The sequence below is a fragment of the Uloborus diversus genome, chromosome 3, assembly GCF_026930045.1.
Source record: "Uloborus diversus isolate 005 chromosome 3, Udiv.v.3.1, whole genome shotgun sequence".
NCBI classification, from domain to species: domain Eukaryota; kingdom Metazoa; phylum Arthropoda; class Arachnida; order Araneae; family Uloboridae; genus Uloborus; species Uloborus diversus.
In genome coordinates, this window is record NC_072733.1 from 217,773,232 (window position 1) to 217,787,531 (window position 14,300).

Sequence of the window (14,300 nt, forward strand, 5' to 3'; positions counted from 1 at the left end):
TTGTTTCCATGGTTTTAATATGCTTTAGGCAGTTGCTTGGTAAAAATATCCCTGTGTAGTTTCCTAAAACTGAGTTGATTCATTTCAGTACAAAAGTACAAGTTGAAATGGCATCGCAATGGATTGACATTAAAAGATGAAATTTACATTGTGGAAGATGATGAATAAAAAAAGCTCATTATGCATTCATTGTCTAGTCAAAATTTTTCCTTATTGGTTCCTTAGCTCATGTCTCTGTAAATCCAATAACATCCAACTTCTCATCTATAATTATGCTTTTCAATTCATCCATCTTGTTCCTAATACTGCGAGCACTGGTATAGAAAACTTTAACACCCTGAAATTTCCTAAATCACAATTGATAAAATTACTACTCCTGTTCGACACATTATTCAGGGATCGATCTTCAGTTTCTATTTTTAGGTCCACATTTTGTGAAAAAGGGAAATTTTTGTGATCTTTTTCTTTTTTGTTAAAAAAAGAACTATTTTTGGAATTTTTCTTTCAAATACAGGGTGATTATAATTAAAGTTCCACTTTCAAAACGCTGTAAAAATAAAACCACTGGTCAGAATGACTTCAAATTTGAACGGAATATTATCGAAGAAGGGGGAAAACGTATGGCAGAAGAAAAATAAATAGTTGGAAGTTTTAGCAATAGATGGCGCTGCAAGTGTCAGAATATATAAATCAAAACACCTGCAATGCTCACGACTCATTGAAGTTGTTATAAAAACGCCAAATACACGTTTTTTTTCCTCATTTCGCATCCGAGAAGTTCACTATGACTGTCTCAATGGAAGACCTGGCCGTCCCGATCACCTGATCTTAACCCGTGTGACTTCTGGATATGGGGCTATCTGAAAGCTGTTGTGTTCAGTGCTCCAATTGCAAACTTTGCTGAGCTGAAGGCATGCATCGTGCAACACATTCTAAACGTGACACGGAAACACTTCAATCAGTCGTAGAACATGCTGTTTCTCGATTTCAACTTGTTACAGAAAACGAGGTACATCATACTGAATATCTTTTGTGCCAGTCTCACGAAAATTAAAGACCGATTTGATTTTTACTGATGCTTTTATGCGGTTTTCGGCCTTAGGATAATTAAAAACAGATTTTTCCCATCCGATGTGATATGACCTTGCCGTGTTGGATGGGCTTACTTAACTAACAGTATCACACATCATGTACCCTCGTGCACGCTAATTAGTACGGTGTTTTAATGTATAGTTTACACCTTAGGTAATATTTTATGATTTATTTGTCATTTGTAGTCGACCAATATTAAATTATGATGCTTACAGAGCCGTCTGTTGCTAAAAATTTTAACTATTTATTTTCTTCTGCCATCAAGTTCGACCCTTCTTCGATAATATTCCGTTGAAGTTTGACGTCATTCTGACCAGTGGTTTTATTTTTACAGCGTTTTGAAAATGGAACTTTAATTATAATCACCCTGTATTTTTTGCGAAAAAATCCTATCTCATAGTAAACATGTTTAGCTATCACAAACCTAATTTTTAATTCCTTTGGCAAAGAATTTCATTAAGAATGTACTTAGAGTTGAGATTCTTTTCTTAAATGTTTTGCTTTCAAACGAATTGATTCAGCTTAAAAGTGAAGAAAGAGCTGCTTTTACTAAAGAAATATTGTGAAAGGTCTAATCTTAAGACATTAAGTTTAATGAAGTGGTAACTTTTGCAATATAAATTTATGAAGGGGCCACAAAGCGGACCCAATTTGAGTCAGAATTGACCCTTGGTATATGTTCAAACACATTATATCAATTATTAACTTGCATTAAAGACATATGAATTCACAAAAACTGAGCATATTAATCTCAACATGCCACTTTCCTATCTATTGATGGTTAATTTATTACTGAATCAGCAAAACATATTGTATTCACTTTATCTTTAAAAAAATCACATAAGTCACATGGAAGTTTACATTTCAATCTGCAAATCCCTTTTAGAAGATAAAATTAGAAAATTTTCATATTTATTATAGTATATACATATTACTAAGTACAGTAAACTCAAAATTATCCACTGCCTTTCCACTATTAAAAGATTTTTTTTTCAGCGATGATGATTTACTGAATGTATATAAATGTAAACAATTTTTAATTGTTAAACTTAACAAGTGCAAAATCTATTTTTAGTCACGTATATTTCTTTCTTCCTTTTCTGTTCCAATGACATCAAAACTTCCATGGTCTTTGACACCTGACTAGTTGAAGCCCGATTTTTAAATCTACACTACTAACTGCTTTAGAGCTACACTACTTACTGAATTTTACATCTACATTACTTCCTGATTTTTAGATGAGCACTACTTATGCACGTAAACAAGTGACTGGACCAGTCTTGTTCTGAAAAATTCCCCTCTCCTCTCCAGAATGGTTTTGGTGTAACCTATTTTGATCTGTTTCAGATCTATTTGAACCATTTACTGGCCAATCTGTAATCCATTTTCGATAATGAGCAATATTTTTTAAGCTTTTATATACAGTTATCATTTTAGCTATAGTTTAAATGTATGCAAGGGTTATTGAATTTTTTAAGCTTCACTGATAATCAGGAGTTTACTTTACTGGAGACAAGATTTAAAAAAAAACTTTTAAAGCAAAATATTTGAGTCAATTATAACTTATGAGAGTTATCTGTTACCTCAGGTGAGAAGGGTTCATACTGATTTAATTTTTCTGGATCTGTGACTGCTTGATTATAAACCTGTTGTAATATGTGGCGAAGCAAGCCATTGCTGGGTTTGGTCTGAAGTTGGGCAGGTCTAGATGTGCCTTTCCACTAAAAAAAAAGCACTTATTATTTATATACAAAGGAATGCAGATGCAAATCCGTGGTTGATTGCCAAAAGGTGAAATGTCAACTTTGATATGGCAAAACATGAAATGTAGAGTTTTTAACTTTTGGTGAAGAATTATAAGAAAGTTTATTATATCATGTTTGGTTAGTTCATATTTTTTGTGCTTAACTTTATTTTTAGACATATCAAATTCTGGTATAGAAAAATGCCACTTTAAACACATATCATGATCAGTAAAGTAGAAATAGGTCAAATTTGATAAATCAACTTTTGGCAAATAACCACAGAAATTTAATGACCAACAACTAGCTCTGGGCCCAGTTAGACTGGCCCTAGAAATTTATTAGTCCCCAGTGAAGATCAATAATTCTTTAAAGCTATCTTCCCTAGCTAGTTACAGCCTCTTCCCATGAGATGTTTTGGGTGCCTACAGCCCTACTGAAGTAATAATGTTTCCTCATTTTCAGATTAACCTTTGAATAGCGTAAAAGAATGACCTCTTGTAAATTATGCACTATAATAAGCACAAGCATAAGTTAACAAAAGAAGTTTCCTGCTGCATACTAGCCATAATATTACCATATGTGACTAAGTCAAACAAAATATATTAGGAATACATGATGCAGATATTTTCCAATGTTTAACAAAATGCTTCAAAAGCAGTAAAAAGCTTGTCTATTGGGCATTCAGTTAACAAAAAGCTCAAGTCAATTTCTGCTGCAGAACAGGGGGAGTTTGAATGAGTTCGATTGGGAATGCAAGTAGAGTGACTGAGCAAGAGTGACGACTGGGGGGTGGTGATCGATGACACATTTTTTAATCGCCACTTTTGCAACTTTAATTGCCACATGGCAAGTGGCGACCGCTAATTTTCAGCTTTAGCATGATCATAGCAACACCCCTTCAATCATTCTCTTGCATAGGCTCCACTTTTTGCAGTGCAGTTTTCCTTTTCCTGGGGATGAGTTCTCCGCGTGAGCAACTAATAAATGTTTTCTTAACTTATTTTCAGTGAAAGTTAAGATAAGAAAAAGGTTTTTTCATAATTCCTGTCGATAATGAGCATTCAAATGAGAAATTACAATTATTTTTTGAGTGCCAAAGCTCTGCTTGGTTCGATTTGGTGGAATGCATGTCACTGCTATAATTATAAACTAATTTGTTCTCTAAATGTCACACAAGTCAGAAGATACAGCGTAAAATTAGAAAGATGTAATACAGCAAACTTAAATCATTGTAGCATTATTATTAATGGTACCATCCACTGTACTTGTTGCTTTCAAACTAAAACATAAGATTACATAGTTTCAAAAAATATACTCTACTTTCACTTTCAAACTGAATGGCTTTTTAAAAAATCAACTTCAACCATTTTACTGTTTCAAATGTTTACTGGTAGGTTTGAGAAAAAAACAGAAGGGATAGAAATTCATGGATAGTATCTACAGTAGAAATGGCTGCTTCTGGTGACCTTCAAGTGATGCTCACTGACCAAAAAAGTAAATAAATGAATAAATAAAATTTCAGCAAACCGACTTCCGTTAAACAAGAATTTGGTTAAAAGAGTTTTGAATAATAAAGCTTCTACCATGTTTACATACAGACTGCTCTCTGCACTGAAAAAATGAACTGATCATGTGGTAACATAATTTACCTTTATAATAGTTAAATTATTCACTCTCTTAATATTACAACAACTCCTCTTAACAACAAACACAAATAGATCGACTTTAATTTTGAAAGAAAATGCTTGCACGTTTATAATTTTTAAAAAAAATTGAAGAAAAATCAAGATGAAGCACAGCATAAACAATAAGTAAATTAATTAAATTCATACATAAAAGCTAAAAAAAAAAAGCGGAAACTTACCAGTTGCAAAATGCTATCAATTGCTCTATTGTACTTATCACATAATTTTTTCATACTTTCATAACTGAAAATAAAATTTAAAAAACAGTTAAGGATTGGAGATACTAAAAGGCCCTAGATAAAAACAAAGACAATGCAAAAAATGAATTTTATCACAAACTAAAATATTTACTGTTGCATTATTTCTTATTTTCATTTCAAAAGCAAAGCTTTTAAAATGGACTTCAAAAGATACATTTAGAACAGCAGTAGTATTTTTTAATTAAGATACAAAAAATGCCATTGCAAACACACACACACTAAATTATTGAAATATTCAGATGCTATCCTTTCTACTTTCTGCACATCATTAAATAAAATCTCGAAAACAGAATTAATGCTGTGAAATTCACAAATAAAGCTGTAACTTAAGTAATTACTACCGTATAATCCCGCATTAGCCAACATCACACAAAATTCGGGGGTCATCATTTTTTTCAATGGAGATTATTTCCCTAACTGCAAACAATGTAGCGACTCGGATAGGGCCATAGACAGGGTAGGGATAATCGGGACAAATTGTTTTCACCAAATGTACAATTTTATCGCATTTGCCACAGTGGCAAATTCTTAACGCGCTGCCTTTGCTTTTGGTAAGCTTAGTAAGAATTGAGGGTAAATTTTTGGGAATGATGAATTAACACTGATGCAAACGGATAGAAATTTTCAAATAGGCATAGCAGAAAGATGAGTATGCAAAAGATGAAATATAGAGGGGTTGAAAATAATTTTCAGCTCTAAGGTAATTAATGCCTAAGAGCTAAAATAGCACAGTAGCAAAGAATGAGCGAGTTGCAGAAGGGGAGGTAACAGCTAAATTTTAGGCTGAATGCATAAAAGTTGACAGCTATTTCGCCAAAAACTTGTTTAAAAATCAAAACGAATTCAGAAACAAAAATTTTTGCAAATTCCGTTGGAGTATAGAATAATTATCTTAATTACTTAACCATTTACTCAATGTTTGTCCCCCCCCCTCCCTCGGAGCAGAACTATTAAAAAAAAAATCAGTTTTTGTGCCATCTATTTACCAAAACAGAAACTAAGGTACTTGAATAACAACTTACACCTACAGAAAATTTAAAATTTAATCTGCTTTGAGCAACAAAAGTGTTTTCATTTTTATCTTAAAACTTTTCCGTGCTGTTCTCAAAAATGAAGCAAACTTTTATCCTACTGAGGATTGAAATTTCATTTAAAGCAAAAAAATTACCTTTTTGTATCATAATCATGGAGTACATAATTTTCCATTGCTAGTTTTAGCTCAGGAAAATCTTCACAAACCCATCTAAAAATAAAAATAGATAAGTAAATAAACAGAAATATATAACACAAAATGCATTTTTTATCACTTTGAATCATCAGAACTTTGAATAAATTGTAAGCACAATGCAATATGGCTTTGAAGATGAAAGTTTATACATATTTTAACCTTTCAAAATACTTAAGTACAATCTTAGCCATTCCTGATTGTAAGGGTTTTTTTTTTAATGCTAATGAAAGTTTGAAATATGACCAATGTCGAATAGGAATGTACATGCATCTCTTGAATCATATATGCTTAAGATAAATACCCTCCATTTTCTTCTATTTATCTTTATTTTTCCTTTTTTCAAATGTTTTTTGTTTCTGTTTATTTTATTTCACGGTTTTCCATGAAAAGCTTTTCCTTTCTTGCGGTTCACGGTTACTGACAATTTCTTTTCTTTTTGTTTAAGCTTCGGCTTAATCTTTGTCCAATTGAATTCTTTCTTTCTATGTTCGTACCTGAGAAAGCTCTTGGCCTTTGCTTGCATTCCTATTGGTTCCTGATCAGTTTATAACTTTGTCATTGGTGTTTGGCTAATCCGCTGTTTTTATCTTTTAAGCTGCATGCTTATCTGCTCTTGGCTTTTGTCGGATGTCTTTTCATCCATAAGCTCATTATTTTTTGCATTGAAAAAGGCGTTCCCTGTAACGCCGAAACACGTGTCTGCTGTAATTTGCAAATTTGTGCTTCATCTAATGTTGTTTGTTCTCACTTTCCTGTAGACTTTACATATATGCTTGTTTATCTTTTCATTTTCATAAAAAGCAAAATACACATTTACTTGATAATTAAGAATCAAAATCCGCTAGAAGAATCACGCTTACTAGCATTTTAGTTTAAGGCATAGTTAAAAATTGATTGTTTAATGCAGAAACTCTGAAACTAACAAAAATTGGACTGAGAGGCTGTCCTTAAAGGATGTTACAAAATTTTGAACAAATTTGCTCCCCCCCCCCCTTTGTCACATGTAATGCTGTTTCACATGAGCCTATTGTTATAAACAATATGATGTCACTTCTTGTTCCCTTCCTGCTGTCACACTGAATTCCTATAAGATCATAATCAGCAAAATGTTAATCTAAATTTAACATACATTATGAGGTTTTAAGTATTGAAGAAAGTTGCTAAAATAATCATTCTATGGAAAGTTTTTCGAAAAGAGTTACTTTGTCATCAATTAATGCTTTTTGAAATAATTTTACAAAAGCCTAAAATGATAAACTATGAAAGCTCCCCCCCCCCCCCCCCACACACAATGATCACTAGCAGCAAAACGCTGAAAAGTAGTAAAAAAAATTTTTAAAAAGCTGCTTTGATATTGAATGCTTTTTTTGATGTTCAACATACAGTATCCATGCTCTTGTATAATTCAAGTTGAATTCCTGTGTTATTTCTCAAGAGTGACCATCGAGGGGGAGGGGGGGTTATGGTTTCATAATAATGAAAGCTTTTCAACGACTAGTTATAAATAACTGTGCCATTGAAATTTCAAGGGGGAGGGGGTGGGGAGAGATGGTTATTGAGGTACTTTTCTAGTTTTCACAATCGGAGGGAGTGAGGCACTGTTTATTTTTTGGGATGGCACCCAAGCATTCAAGTCTTTTCAAAAGCATTAATTTGCTCAGCTAACTTAACATTAATAATCTGGTATTACTTTAATTTGAAGTTATGTCTTTGAAATATATTGCGCAGTCATGTTTCCCGTTTATTTAAGCAAATATTTTTATTTATTTTTAAAAAACTCATTTAAAGTTTATCCAAATTCTATTTTAAAATTATTTTTTGTTTTGATGTAATATTGTAAAATGAAAGCTCATTTATTTATTTCAATACTTTTTAAAGCTAAAAATTTCAATTCAATATACGAGAAGAAAAAATGTGATTCGTTTTAAAAATGTTTTCAAATGAAAATAGAACTTTTAACATTGTTGTAAAATAAAACTGTGTTTACACGTTTAAATACTTTTTAAGACTTAAATGTTTTCATGTAAAATACTATGAATAAAGCTCAGTATATTTTTCAATGTATGATTATTGGTTCCTTTTTGAGTTTTCAAATGAATAAGTAGAACTTTTAATGCTATTATAAGATTAATAAAATAAGATGAGATTAATTTTAAAAAATTTAAAAATTAATTTGAATTCTGAAATTTTGAATTTAAATTATGTGTTTCGCAATCACAAGTTGCGACAGGATCCTACTGATTGAAGTTATTGTTTCTAGAAACGGCTCCTGTCCCCCCAAGCTTGCTCCTCCTTCTGGGCGGTTACATGTGTATAGTTGTGTGTGTGTAAACCTGTGTGTATGCACGTAGGCGTGTGTGTGTGTATCAGCGTGCTTGTGTGCAGGACATGGACGCCACTGACCAGAAGCAGAATCCATGGGACAGTGCTCAGGACCAGGGGAGCAGCTCCTGCAGAGGACCGTGAGGAGGAGTGCTGCAGAGGAAGGGGGGGGGGCATAAAATCAGCGACCAGTCAAGGACAGTCAAATGAGAACAATAAGCAATCGTGATTGCTCAATAAACCAAATTATTTGATTAAACCAAAATACTAATTGAAGCGCCCACTTCCCAATACAGTAGAAGACCATTATAACGCACACCTTGGGACCAGAGCTTTTGCGTTATACAGGTTTTGGCGTTATATAGGTCATTTCACAAATTTTGAAACTACTATTCAGAATATATGTATTAGAAATTCAGAATTAGTTCTATCTGCAATGAGTATTAAAACACTAATTATACAACTTATCACAAATTAATATGCTTTACAATTAAAAGAAAGTGAATTTTCCTGCACTTCTGCCAGCTTCATAGTTTGCATAACAGCTGCATTTTCAAGAGCCATCTGATATTTTCTCTTTACTGTGAATATTAATTTTCATTTAAAAGTCTTGAATTAAGCTGGAAAGATGAAAAACTGTTTCAAAATTTAATTTTCCTAACAATTTTTATGTTAGCAAGGCAAAACAAAAGGATTTTTCAAACTTAAAAACCTATTGTTACCTTCTGAAAAGTTGTGCGGTTTATAGAGAATTGTGTTATATAGGTTGGCGTTATAAAGGTATTATCATCGTGGATCGACGAACAATGACTTCATTTGCTGGTTGGATGGCCTTCCCATCTCGAAGGCAACGCCCATACCCAAAGGCTAGCAGAGTGTATTTTCAATACTAATAAGTCTTATTGCTAGTTTCTTTCATTTTTTTCCCTCAATTTCTTGGGCCATTGAGCCCGTTAAGGACATCCCCCCTCCCCCCGCGCTGTAACTTCTGCGGATACGCAGATCCAGGCCAGGATAAGATTTGTTACTAAAAAGTGATAGTTTTTTATATTTGAGTATCAAAACAAAAAAAAAAATTATATGTAAATGATTTTTCATACCTCAAGACATAACTTCTATATTTGGCATATGAAATTAACTGAATTTCTGCCTGTATTCCGGGCGGATAATATGCTTTAAAGCAAGATCAGTTCCTTGATTATAATATGTATCATGTTTATGTGATGCCTTCTGTTCATCTAAAATAATGTCTGAAGTAACCATTGACCACCTGCAGGTGTGCGACCTCCCAAAATTCCTGGAAATCTCCCAAAATTCGCCTTTTTAATTAATCAGTTCATTCTGTGTTCCCTAGGGTAAATTGGGAGAATTCTCGGAAATTTGAACGATAGTGCAAGCAAGCGCACGGAAATATAATAGGATAGCTCCTCCTGAACATACACAGTGGATACTTTTTACTTCCTTTTACAAACGAGCTGATGTGTGCATCACATCACTTCCTTTTACTCCAATTTAATGTCCTTTCCCCATTATTGGCAATTTTAATGTGATTCAATTGTTTACTCTCTAAATATCACCCACAGTGGCCAAATTGAAAAAAATTACAGACCAAGAGACTGGCGATATATCGCAAAGCGTTCGACAAATTATAACACAACTCGAGTTTATATCGGAATTAACAATGATTTCCCCCCAAAAAGGGGCAAAAGACCCCCTTAGGTACATCCGAATGCAACCAAAAGAGAAGATGCACAACTAAATCCCACTAGGAGCCTACGTACTAAATTTCAACTTTCTAGGGCATACCGTTTGAGTTATGCGAGATACATACACACATACATACGTACATACATACATACGGACGTCAAGAGAAAATTCGTGGTAATTAACTCGGGGATCGTCAAAATGGATATTTCGGGTCTCTGTATGTTGCTAGGCATATATCCGTCTGTGGTCGGGTGGAAAAAAACTCAACATTCATTTGGGGGTGAGAAAAATGGAAATTAAGGCCGATTTTTGAGTGAGGTTTTTTTCGCGAATACAATACTTCCTTTTTTATAAAAGGAAGTAAAACGGAAGTATTGTATTCACGAAAAAATTGTCGCTCAAAAATCGTCATTAATTTCCATTTTGCTCACCCCCAAATGAATGTCGAGTTTATTTTCAACCCGACCACACACGGATATATGCCTAGCAACATACAGAGACCCGAAATATCCATTTTCACGATCCCCGAATTAATTACAACGAGTTTTCTCCTGACGTCTGTATGTACCTATATACGTGCATATGTGTGTATGAATGTCGCATAACTCAAGAACAGAATGTCTTAGAAAGTTGAAATTTGGTACTTAGACTCCTAGTGGGGTCTAGTTGTGCACCTCCCTTTTTGGTTGCATTCGAATGCTTCAAAGGGGATCTTTTGCCCCTTTTTGGGGTGAAATCATTGTTAATTTCGATGTAAACTCAAGTGGTGTTATAATTTGGCGGACACTTGATGATATATCGCCAGTCTTTTGGTCGCTAACTTTTTGGCAACAAATTTGGAGGTTTTTTTTTTGAGCAATCACGATTGCTTATTGATTTCATTTGACTGTTTTGATGTGCTATGATTTTATTTTCCCACCAGCACCCTCTGCAGCACCACCGTCGACCGGGTGTCGCACCTCACGATGCTGCTCCTCTAGCGAAAACCATCTCCAGGTTGCGTCAATATCCTACACTTACACGCATACATACACGCACGTACACCTACACACACTCAAACACATACACACACATACCAACACCTATACATACACACACTCATGCCTGCACACAGACACATATGCCTACATACACACTCCCCCTCCACAAACTAACACTCATACACACAACTACCCACACACTCATACCTGCACGCAGACACAAACACACATGCCTACACACATACACATACTCCCTACACACAAACCCCACACACACACAAACACACACGCCTACATACACACTCCTGATTGAGAAAACCATAATTTGAATCCAAGATGTCAAAATTCCAATTAATTTCTTTTTTTTAATTTTATTATTATTTTTTTTTATCTGGTTTCAATTTGGCCACTGTTGGTGATATTTAGAGAGTAAACAATTGTATCACATTAAAACTGCCAATGAGAAAATGACATTAAATTGTGAGTAAAAGGAAGTCATGTGATGGAAGGATAAAAGGAAGTCATCAGCTCGTTTTTTTTTTTTTTGGAAGCTAAGATATGGTTTGGAAACTGATAACACATTCAACTATGTGATGATCACAATTGAAAACAATTGTTGACTCATAAATAAATACAAGAAATACCTAAATCACACGGACATCAAGAAAAGACGTTAAGCAACTGGGATGCAGGGCACATCCCACGTCACTTCTCGGAGAGTCATGTGACTACCCTGTTTCAGCGGAAAACGAGACTAATCTATTTTTACTTGTAAATAACTTTCAAAACTCTGGACTGAAATGAGACAACAAAATGTTTTCTGACGTTTTTAGGTCATTCTGAGTAAATTACAATTAAAAACAAAAAATGCTGCTGTTGTCCAATGACCATGCACTTTTCATTTAGCTTACTTTTCCCTATCGTTCTACCTGCACCACTAAAACTGTCAACTTTATCCCTAGTTTAAATCATTGAAGTTAAAATGCTTTAAGTCAAGCATAAGTGTAAAATTAAAGCTTTTGGCTATTTTAAGGCCTTTGAGCAAATTTCTGAACTACCCTTATTACCTTTTTTCCAACGCGAAAATTAGCCGATTTCTGTACGGAAAACCGCCATGGAAAATTGAAAGTTATTTAAGCAGCTAATAGATGACAGCGCATGCGTCAAACAGAAGTAGAAGTAACTAAATGAACAGTGGAAACGTTAAAGAACGTGAAGAGTGGGACACTTTCAGCTGAAGAAGAACAACGGTGGTAACAGCTGAAAAATGAAAACAAACGCACGTGCTAATGTTGGCTGCCGCAGATTAACTAAGTTTCACTTAGAAATTTGCTGTTGTGATGATAGATGACAGCGCATGCGTCAAACAGAAGTAGAAGTAATTAAATGAACAATGCAAACGTTAAAGAACGTGAAGAGTGGGACACTTTCAGCTGAAGAAGAACAACGGTGGTAACAGCTGAAAAATGAAAACAAACGCACGTGCTAATGTTGGCTGCCGCAGATTAACTAAGTTTCACTTAGAAATTTGCTGTTGTGATGATAGATGACAGCGCATGCGTCAAACAGAAGTAGAAGTAACTAAATGAATAATGCAAACGTTAAAGAACGTGAAGAGTGGGACACTTTCAGCTGAAGAAGAACAACGGTGGTAACAGCTGAAAAATGAAAACAAACGCACGTGCTAATGTTGGCTGCCGCAGATTAACTAAGTTTCACTTAGAAATTTGTTGTTGTTGTATTTGTGGGCCTCGGGCCTTACTTTTAGTTAGTCAGGACCTGTTTGGAAGCTTTTCAAGGCCGATGGGCTGATGTTTTCTCCAAGTTAGCATCAGCCGCCGATGCCTAAATTTTTGAACCATCGGCGCCGATGCATTTGTCGAGTCTTAGTATTTATAGAACAAAATCTATTGACAAAACTATACTGAATTGTCACATGGAATGGCCTGTTTGAATTGCCAATATTATGCAAAGATGATTGATTAATCATTGCGTTTAAGCTGGAATCATTCACACAATGTCCTATCTTTTTCACAATCATGTACTTGTAAATAAATTAAAATAAGACGAATATGAAACCACTAAATATCAGTGCTGTAGCCAGAAAAAAATGCCCCCCTCCCCCGCTCATTCTATGAACTGAAGCAATAATTGATATTTGAGCATTGAAACAGCTATGCTCAGGGGCGGATACAGAAAAATCTTTTGGATAAAGGCCCAGGAAATTGAATAGCACCTACCCCGCCGAAACATTACAAAGTTTTCAGTACTTAATTTTTAAATGCTTATTTTTTAATTTTTTTTTCATGATCCCTTAAGGCTAATGATCTACTTCTAAGTATACATAAATATTATGCACTAATATATTTTAAATGTGGACATAAAACATCTTTAACGTTTCAAGCCAATTAAATACTAAACCCAATATAATGTCACCGAGATTCTATACAATGAGTGGTTTGAAGTAATAGCAAGGCAAGGTTATTCAATAAACCCATATCTCATTTGAGTTTTTATAAATTATTTTATATTTTAACTATCAAATATTATTTAAATAAGAAAATCATAGCTATTGAACGAATAAGTTTTATTGAAGAATTCAGGACTTTCTGTGCGAATTTCAAAACAGTTGCTGATTTATTCTTGAAGCCATGATACAATTGAGAAAACATATTAATATTACATGCCGTTCCCATTAAGATCATGGTTTTCTCAAGAAACTACTACATGATTTCTTTCACTTTGTATTTTTAATAAGCTGAAAAAGAAATCTATTATTTCGTAAATGGCTTCATGGATCAAAATAGCTCTTTTAGACACGCCTACACATTTTTTGAAGAATGTTAATTATTGATTCCATCAGAGAAGAATTAATGGGTGAATCACGATAGTACGTTCCCTTGATTTCGAAACCAGCGAGTTAAATGTATTATGATACTCTGGGCCTCTGACTCTAGTATTGCTTCTTTAGCAAATAAAAATGCTTTTATTTAAAATATGTTCTGTGTCTTTTGTGTTCTTTTTAATTAACTACCTATATAAAAAGAATATAATAAAAGAATACTATAGAGAAGTCAATTTAAAAATGACGAATAAAATAGTTAAATAAACTCATTATTTGGGGGCGCCCCCCCCCCTAAAATCCGCTACTGGCAATGCTAAAATTGATGGTACCTTATTTTCCAATATATGTGCGGTATAAAAAGTAAAGGTGGCACACTGCGGTTGGAAAATAAAGTAACTGCAAGTTTTTCATTTTTTGCCATCTATTGTGTTTCAGC

At 34.0% G+C, this 14,300-nt stretch overlaps 1 protein-coding gene across 1 annotated transcript in view; it reads right to left on the reverse strand.

Annotated features, from left to right (window-relative positions):
• Positions 1–14,300, reverse strand: part of LOC129218593 (uncharacterized) — a 127,486-nt gene that overhangs the window by 77,710 nt on the left and 35,476 nt on the right. The window contains exons 3-5 of the mRNA XM_054852911.1: positions 5,951–6,025; positions 4,702–4,765; positions 2,676–2,813 (exon numbers count right to left, since the gene is read on the reverse strand). Coding sequence (XP_054708886.1) covers positions 2,676–2,813; positions 4,702–4,765; positions 5,951–6,025 — 277 coding nt within the window. The remainder of the gene's footprint in view (positions 1–2,675; positions 2,814–4,701; positions 4,766–5,950; positions 6,026–14,300) is intronic.